The sequence below is a fragment of the Alosa alosa genome, chromosome 16 (genome assembly GCF_017589495.1).
Source record: "Alosa alosa isolate M-15738 ecotype Scorff River chromosome 16, AALO_Geno_1.1, whole genome shotgun sequence".
NCBI classification, from domain to species: Eukaryota; Metazoa; Chordata; class Actinopteri; order Clupeiformes; family Clupeidae; genus Alosa; species Alosa alosa.
This window is the reverse complement of record NC_063204.1, coordinates 13990763-14000125: the sequence shown is the minus strand read 5'-3', so window position 1 is coordinate 14000125 and position 9363 is coordinate 13990763. Positions and strand designations below refer to the sequence as shown.

The 9363-nt window shown below is 47.9% G+C and overlaps 1 protein-coding gene across 1 annotated transcript in view; it reads right to left on the bottom strand.

Annotated features, from left to right (window-relative positions):
- Positions 1 to 9363, bottom strand: part of ncam1b (neural cell adhesion molecule 1b) — a 115936-nt gene that overhangs the window by 44872 nt on the left and 61701 nt on the right. Inside the window, exons 8-10 of the mRNA XM_048267010.1 lie at positions 8579 to 8739; positions 8060 to 8202; positions 7175 to 7198 (exon numbers count right to left, since the gene is read on the bottom strand). Coding sequence (XP_048122967.1) covers positions 7175 to 7198; positions 8060 to 8202; positions 8579 to 8739 — 328 coding nt within the window. The remainder of the gene's footprint in view (positions 1 to 7174; positions 7199 to 8059; positions 8203 to 8578; positions 8740 to 9363) is intronic.

Below are 9363 nucleotides of genomic sequence, written 5' to 3'. Positions count from 1 at the left end.
AGAAACCCAATTCAAGTCATTGTTAGACATGCATTTGAGCTAAAATGCACTGATAACGTACATTTTACCTGTTCTAGCCCAGTAAAATGAGCATATGTTATAAAGAATGCGTATGTTTCAAAAAAGAAAAAGAGCACGTTAACACTGCATAGTAACATTTAAAGCAGTAATGGTCATGTTGCTCACTTAGCAATAATAAGGTCAAGTATTTAAAAAAATTAATATATTAGCATTTATTAAGTTCTTTCTGCCTTTTTAAACTATGAATGCTTCCAATTTGTCAAATAAAACTGGATATTACTCCTAGCTTCCTCCAAGATCACAAAAACACTATCTGCAGATCTGAAAGAACTAGCTGTATATATCAGCATGGTGTCCTGATGAAAAGCTGTTTCAAAGGCAGAGCGTTAGCTCTCTGTAGCTACTAGCTAGCCTGCCTTTCTTCCACACACTACCTCAGTTTGACAGTTCACTTGAGGCCCTGCTTACAGCTCAAAAGCAAAAGCACAGAAAGTCTTGAGAAAGTCTCGCTGCTCGCACTGATTTCTCCCTCTCCCATATTCTCCGACTCTGCAGGCCGAGGCGTACCTGAGTTCATACGCGCGTAAACACAGCCCGTACTTGCCGAGGGCCCAGCGAGCTGAAGGTTATTCCTACGCTAACAAGCTCATTCCAGAACAGCCTTCATGGTCAATTTCCCCAATACTTTCATAATTGCTCTTGCTTTTGTGCCATAATAATCTAAATCTAAGAAACTCATACAGTAGCTGCCTGATAGGAAATTCAGTGTGCTTCGGCACAGAAGGATACAAAAGCAGGCATGCTGGTTAAAACAGCTGAAGATGGAGCTGGGAGATGAATGAATGAAGACAGAAAAAAAGTTCTGAGGGACAATCAACATCTACCAAACACAACCATTTCTGATCAGTTTGGACAAAGTGGCACTCCTTGTACATCGACAGACGGAATAAATCATTACAACCTTCTGAGCTGTGGAACATCATCGTACAACATCAGAGCTGATGCATTATGTATAAACACAGCACCGCTGAGCTTGCTGTGATATGGGAGCAATGAAATCTCAATGCTGACAATCACACACAACATCTGAATCTGAATGAACGTTCAATTAGAATTAGAACGACAGAATTAGAACCTTCAAGAGTTTCTGATTCTGCCGTGCTAATGGCAGGTTGCATAGCTCCTGTTCCTCCTTCCCTACTTTCGTTTGTTTGGGGTTTGATTCTCGCTTACAGCTGGGAGGACCTCATATCAACAATGGCCTTAAGGAATAGAGATAATGGGCTTTCTCAGAGGTAATTTCATTATGGAAAATGTAATATTTGTGTCGGAGGGGGTCGGAGAACGGTTGGTATGTTCTGCTATCTCTCTAACCTGATCGTAAAAACAAAAAAATGAGTTTCCAGCTGTGTCTAGCTAGCCTTAGGGCTGCTTTAAGAAGAAATGTGTACACTCCTGATATAGCCTGGCACTCCCACAGGTTAAAATACTGTAGTAGTCCACTCTGTCCCAAACACACGTCCGCTCAGGCCCACCTAACCCCTCACTGCTCCCTCAACAGCGCCGCTGTTGTTGCAGGCAGCTCACTGCGCCGGGATTAGTGTGTGCTTCACCTCACTGTGTGTTCACTGTGTGCTGAGTGTGTTTCACTAATTCACGGATTGGGATAAATGCAGAGACCAAATTTTCCCTCACGGGATCAAAAGAGTATATAAACTTATACTTATACTTACTTAACTCTATGTTCTCTAACTCTAACTGATTTGAGTCTAACTAGAGGTTGTGACCCTGTAGCTATCCCCTGCATGAGCGCTAGTCATTACGCCATGTTAGAGTCACAAATGCCTTAGGCATGAAGGATTAGGAGCTTGAGTATTTCTCACTGAAGGACTAAACACCAGAGATCACTGCCTCATGTGACAACTTAGTTAACTCACCGACATAGTGCTATCATTCTATTCCGAGCAACATTAGCGGTAATAGCATAGTGGCTAAGGAACGAGGCTAGCTATGCAGTTACAAGTTGTGGGTTCAAACCTTGAGCAAGGCACTTAACCCAGAGTTGCTCTGGAGAGACTGGCCCTTGTAATAACTGATAAGTGATATGTAAATCACTTTTGGAAGCATAAGTATGTAATAGCTTGGTTAACACTATGAAGAAACAACATCAATGACGACATCACGTTACCATTCTATTCTGTGTACAGCATGAGGGCACTGACATGGAGGTCCTTTTAAAAGGGCGTTTTACTTTACTGTCTTTGGTTACGATAAGTATTCCAGTTACTGTCCCGTGGTGGTGAGAGATGAGGGTGATTGCACAGGCATGAGGGGCATGCAGGGGACCAGTGCAGCAGCCCGGTGAGGAAGCAGTTGTTACTGCAGCACAGTAAAGTGTTAACATAAAAGACACCGTGGTGGTGGGCCCCCAAGACTGGGTCTGGGCTCTCTGGTTCTGGTCCAGGTTCTGTCCTCAGTGCCTCCATGAGGCGCTAACGGTGCACTACCGGGCTTCTGGGCGCACTGGGACAGAACACAATAGGGCTGATGAAGCGTTAGATGGGCACGGCCTTGGTCATGGCTGGAGGGGGACTGAATCGATATTTGTGGCTACTGCTGCCAGACCCTGCTAGCGACAGCCTGCCTGTCTAGAGGAGGAGGAGGAGGGGGGGTGGCGGTGTGTCTTGTGCCACGCTGCTCCTCGGCAGAGAAGGAGAACAATCTCCCTTTTCACTCTGGGCACAACGGCCAGGGATCGACAGCAGGGTGAGGGCACAGCTGGCACCACCACATGTTGGCATAAGTGGGCATTGTGAGAGCCGAGGTCCGGTGTGTGTGTGTGTGTGTGTGTGTGTGTGTGTGTGTGTGTGTGTGTGTGTGGCGGGCACGCTTGGTGCCATCTGCCCTCCCATTGTCTCCATACATGCCAAAGGAATGAGTGACGACACCACTGAGTTCAGGACGAGAGGAGTGGTGGCAGGGCTTTACGTGCAGGAGAGGATAGTGTGCTCTTTACGTGTAGACTTACGTGCTTTACATGAGAGGACAGTATGCTTTACGTGTAGGACAGGACAGTATGCTTTACGTGTAGGACAGGACAGTATGCTTTACGTGTAGGACAGGACAGTATGCTTTACGTGTAGGACAGGACAGTATGCTTTACGTGTAGGACAGGACAGTATGCTTTACGTGTAGGACAGGACAGTATGCTTTACGTGTAGGACAGGACAGTATGCTTTACGTGTAGGACAGGACAGTATGCTTTACGTGTAGGACAGGACAGTATGCTTTACGTGTAGGACAGGACAGTATGCTTTACGTGTAGGACAGGACAGTATGCTTTACGTGTAGGACAGGACAGTATGCTTTACGTGTAGGACAGGACAGTATGCTTTACGTGTAGGACAGGACAGTATGCTTTACGTGTAGGACAGGACAGTATGCTTTACGTGTAGGACAGGACAGTATGCTTTACGTGTAGGACAGGACAGTATGCTTTACGTGTAGGACAGGACAGTATGCTTTACGTGTAGGACAGGACAGTATGCTTTACGTGTAGGACAGGACAGTATGCTTTACGTGTAGGACAGGACAGTATGCTTTACGTGTAGGACAGGACAGTATGCTTTACGTGTAGGACAGGACAGTATGCTTTACGTGTAGGACAGGACAGTATGCTTTACGTGTAGGACAGGACAGTATGCTTTACGTGTAGGACAGGACAGTATGCTTTACGTGTAGGACAGGACAGTATGCTTTACGTGTAGGACAGGACAGTATGCTACGTGTAGGACAGGACAGTATGCTACGTGTAGGACAGGACAGTATGCTTTACGTGTAGGACAGGACAGTATGCTTTACGTGTAGGACAGGACAGTATGCTTTACGTGTAGGACAGGACAGTATGCTTTACGTGTAGGACAGGACAGTATGCTACGTGTAGGACAGGACAGTATGCTACGTGTAGGACAGGACAGTATGCTTTACGTGTAGGACAGGACAGTATGCTTTACGTGTAGGACAGGACAGTATGCTACGTGTAGGACAGGACAGTATGCTACGTGTAGGACAGGACAGTATGCTTTACGTGTAGGACAGGACAGTATGCTACGTGTAGGACAGGACAGTATGCTACGTGTAGGACAGGACAGTATGCTTTACGTGTAGGACAGGACAGTATGCTTTACGTGTAGGACAGGACAGTATGCTACGTGTAGGACAGGACAGTATGCTACGTGTAGGACAGGACAGTATGCTTTACGTGTAGGACAGGACAGTATGCTACGTGTAGGACAGGACAGTATGCTTTACGTGTAGGACAGGACAGTATGCTTTACGTGTAGGACAGGACAGTATGCTTTACGTGTAGGACAGGACAGTATGCTTTACGTGTAGGACAGGACAGTATGCTACGTGTAGGACAGGACAGTATGCTACGTGTAGGACAGGACAGTATGCTTTACGTGTAGGACAGGACAGTATGCTTTACGTGTAGGACAGGACAGTATGCTACGTGTAGGACAGGACAGTATGCTACGTGTAGGACAGGACAGTATGCTTTACGTGTAGGACAGGACAGTATGCTACGTGTAGGACAGGACAGTATGCTTTACGTGTAGGACAGGACAGTATGCTACGTGTAGGACAGGACAGTATGCTACGTGTAGGACAGGACAGTATGCTTTACGTGTAGGACAGGACAGTATGCTACGTGTAGGACAGGACAGTATGCTACGTGTAGGACAGGACAGTATGCTACGTGTAGGACAGGACAGTATGCTACGTGTAGGACAGGACAGTATGCTTTACGTGTAGGACAGGACAGTATGCTACGTGTAGGACAGGACAGTATGCTACGTGTAGGACAGGACAGTATGCTACGTGTAGGACAGGACAGTATGCTACGTGTAGGACAGGACAGTATGCTACGTGTAGGACAGGACAGTATGCTTTACGTGTAGGACAGGACAGTATGCTTTACGTGTAGGACAGGACAGTATGCTACGTGTAGGACAGGACAGTATGCTTTACGTGTAGGACAGGACAGTATGCTACGTGTAGGACAGGACAGTATGCTACGTGTAGGACAGGACAGTATGCTTTACGTGTAGGACAGGACAGTATGCTACGTGTAGGACAGGACAGTATGCTTTACGTGTAGGACAGGACAGTATGCTACGTGTAGGACAGGACAGTATGCTACGTGTAGGACAGGACAGTATGCTTTACGTGTAGGACAGGACAGTATGCTTTACGTGTAGGACAGGACAGTATGCTACGTGTAGGACAGGACAGTATGCTACGTGTAGGACAGGACAGTATGCTTTACGTGTAGGACAGGACAGTATGCTACGTGTAGGACAGGACAGTATGCTTTACGTGTAGGACAGGACAGTATGCTTTACGTGTAGGACAGGACAGTATGCTTTACGTGTAGGACAGGACAGTATGCTTTACGTGTAGGACAGGACAGTATGCTACGTGTAGGACAGGACAGTATGCTACGTGTAGGACAGGACAGTATGCTTTACGTGTAGGACAGGACAGTATGCTTTACGTGTAGGACAGGACAGTATGCTTTACGTGTAGGACAGGACAGTATGCTACGTGTAGGACAGGACAGTATGCTACGTGTAGGACAGGACAGTATGCTACGTGTAGGACAGGACAGTATGCTTTACGTGTAGGACAGGACAGTATGCTACGTGTAGGACAGGACAGTATGCTACGTGTAGGACAGGACAGTATGCTTTACGTGTAGGACAGGACAGTATGCTTTACGTGTAGGACAGGACAGTATGCTTTACGTGTAGGACAGGACAGTATGCTACGTGTAGGACAGGACAGTATGCTACGTGTAGGACAGGACAGTATGCTTTACGTGTAGGACAGGACAGTATGCTACGTGTAGGACAGGACAGTATGCTTTACGTGTAGGACAGGACAGTATGCTTTACGTGTAGGACAGGACAGTATGCTTTACGTGTAGGACAGGACAGTATGCTTTACGTGTAGGACAGGACAGTATGCTTTACGTGTAGGACAGGACAGTATGCTACGTGTAGGACAGGACAGTATGCTACGTGTAGGACAGGACAGTATGCTACGTGTAGGACAGGACAGTATGCTACGTGTAGGACAGGACAGTATGCTACGTGTAGGACAGGACAGTATGCTACGTGTAGGACAGGACAGTATGCTTTACGTGTAGGACAGGACAGTATGCTACGTGTAGGACAGGACAGTATGCTACGTGTAGGACAGGACAGTATGCTTTACGTGTAGGACAGGACAGTATGCTTTACGTGTAGGACAGGACAGTATGCTACGTGTAGGACAGGACAGTATGCTTTACGTGTAGGACAGGACAGTATGCTACGTGTAGGACAGGACAGTATGCTTTACGTGTAGGACAGGACAGTATGCTACGTGTAGGACAGGACAGTATGCTACGTGTAGGACAGGACAGTATGCTACGTGTAGGACAGGACAGTATGCTTTACGTGTAGGACAGGACAGTATGCTTTACGTGTAGGACAGGACAGTATGCTACGTGTAGGACAGGACAGTATGCTTTACGTGTAGGACAGGACAGTATGCTACGTGTAGGACAGGACAGTATGCTACGTGTAGGACAGGACAGTATGCTACGTGTAGGACAGGACAGTATGCTACGTGTAGGACAGGACAGTATGCTTTACGTGTAGGACAGGACAGTATGCTTTACGTGTAGGACAGGACAGTATGCTTTACGTGTAGGACAGGACAGTATGCTTTACGTGTAGGACAGGACAGTATGCTTTACGTGTAGGACAGGACAGTATGCTTTACGTGTAGGACAGGACAGTATGCTTTACGTGTAGGACAGGACAGTATGCTACGTGTAGGACAGGACAGTATGCTACGTGTAGGACAGGACAGTATGCTTTACGTGTAGGACAGGACAGTATGCTACGTGTAGGACAGGACAGTATGCTACGTGTAGGACAGGACAGTATGCTACGTGTAGGACAGGACAGTATGCTTTACGTGTAGGACAGGACAGTATGCTTTACGTGTAGGACAGGACAGTATGCTACGTGTAGGACAGGACAGTATGCTACGTGTAGGACAGGACAGTATGCTTTACGTGTAGGACAGGACAGTATGCTACCTGATAGATCCAGTTAGGAGGCTCCTGCAGGAGAAAGGGGCGGGCGTGGCCGAGTCTGCACTGCGTGCCTGGCCCGACTCCGACTCGCCATCGGTGACCAGCTCCGATCCCGGGCTCACTCCTGCCCCATGCAAACGGCCACTCTACTCCTCCGCCACAAACACCACACCACACACACCTTACTGTGGGTCGGTTACACTGCCATAGAATACCACACACCATACTGTGGGTCACACTATAGAACACTTGGATGAGTGTCTACGCTGGACTCTTCAGTGGAAAAATCACACCACCGAGATGAGATCTCTCTGGCACTGTCCAGACTGCAGGGGTCAAAGGTCAGTGAGGAACGAGAGGTAAAATGGTCGTTTGCATGGAGCTCCCCAAATGTATGGCATGTCTATTTGTTTGTAATGGTCTCGTCATGACTGAGAGCTCTGGTGGCTGATCATTAGTAAGCAGACAAACAATGAGGTCTGTTCCTTACCTGAGTCATATCTATACATACACAAGCCTGACTCACAATCAAATGTATAGATATACAAGCCTGACTCACTCATATGTATAGATATACAATAGGCTAATCATGACTGACGGCTATGTATAATAGATATACAAGCCTGGTTCACTCTTATAGATGTACCTCCGTCCATGCATTAATTCTCATCTTGAGAAACAGGGCGTGTTGATCCCTTGATATCCCTGCAAGCTCACACACATCAACACACACTACTGATCTCTCTCTGATGATTATTCTCTCAGCTCATCTGAGTCATATCCTGTCCTGCATTAGGACACACACAGGTGCATGAACGTGTGTGAGTGTGTGTGTGTGTGTGTGTGTGTGTGTGTGTGTGTGTGTGTATGTGAGTGCCTGAGGTGTACCTGCTCTCCCTCGGAGAAGACACGGTTGCCGAAGCTCCAGGTGATGGTGGGGGTGGGGTCTCCGGTGGCGTCGCAGGTGAGTGTGATCTGCTCCTCCATCTCCGTGGTCGTCTGGTTCTCCAGGAACGTGATCTTGGGCTTCACTGGAGGTGGTCACATGGGCATCAGTATACAAGTGTGTGTGAGTGTGTGTGTGTGTGTGTGTGGGTGTGTGCGTGCTTCCCCCATTTGTCACGAGGTGTGTGTGTGTGTGTGTGTGTGTGTGTGCGTGTGTGATTCTCCACATTTCTCACGTGTGTGTGTGTGTGTGTGTGTGTTTTGTCTCCTATGTCTCCTCAGACTGTCGTTCCCACATTTCTCTGCATGTCTCTCATAATATCCTCACTCTCATAAGTGTGTGTATGTGTGTTGTAGGTGTGTGTGTGTGATTCCCCACATTTCTCAAAAGAGTGTGTGTGTATGTGTGTTTAATTGCCCACATTTCTCAAGAACTTGTGTGTGTGTATGTGTGTGTCTCACCAAACACCCTGAGGCTGAGCTCCTGCTCGCTCTGGCCGGCCTTGTTAGAGGCGATGCATGTGTACTCCCCCTCGTCAAGCTTGCGCACTTCTCGGATGGTCATCTCGGAGCCGTCATCGGTGAAGCTGTACTTCTCTCCTTCTTCCAGCAGCACGGAGCTCCTGCAAGGGGAACACACACACACACACACACACAGAGTCATGGCCACTCTAGCCAAAGACAGCACAGCACAGCACAGCACAGCATAGCACAGCACAACACTTGTACTGTGTGCAAGCATGTGTGTTTATCTTGTTTTTGCGTGCCCGTGTGTGTGGGTGTGTGTTTAATTGTGTGTGTGTGTGTATGTGTGTGTGTGTGTGTGCTCAATGTACTGCGTGCATGCATGTGTGTTATCTTGTGTGTGCATGCATGTGTGTGTGTGTGTGTGTGTGTGTGTGTGTGTGTGCGCGCACTACAGAGGGCCAGGGACAGGATAACACACCGTCTTAACTACTGATGCAGCGCAGCAGGGATCTAACATGACCAAATGACTGCCCTGGGGGTCTCAGTGGGCCCTGCTTTTGAATGAGTCACGGTGGAGTAAGGGCCTCCTGAGCGAGCCATGTGTGTGTGTGTGTGTGTGTGTGTGTGTGTGTGTGTGTGTGTGATCCAGCGCATCCTTCACTCTCATCCCCTCGCTCCGGTCAGCCTCTCAGGCATCCATCTCAATGTGCAGGGGGAGGGTGTGTGTGTGTGTGTGTGTGTGTGTGTCAGTCCAGTCCGCCTCTCAGGCATCCATCTCT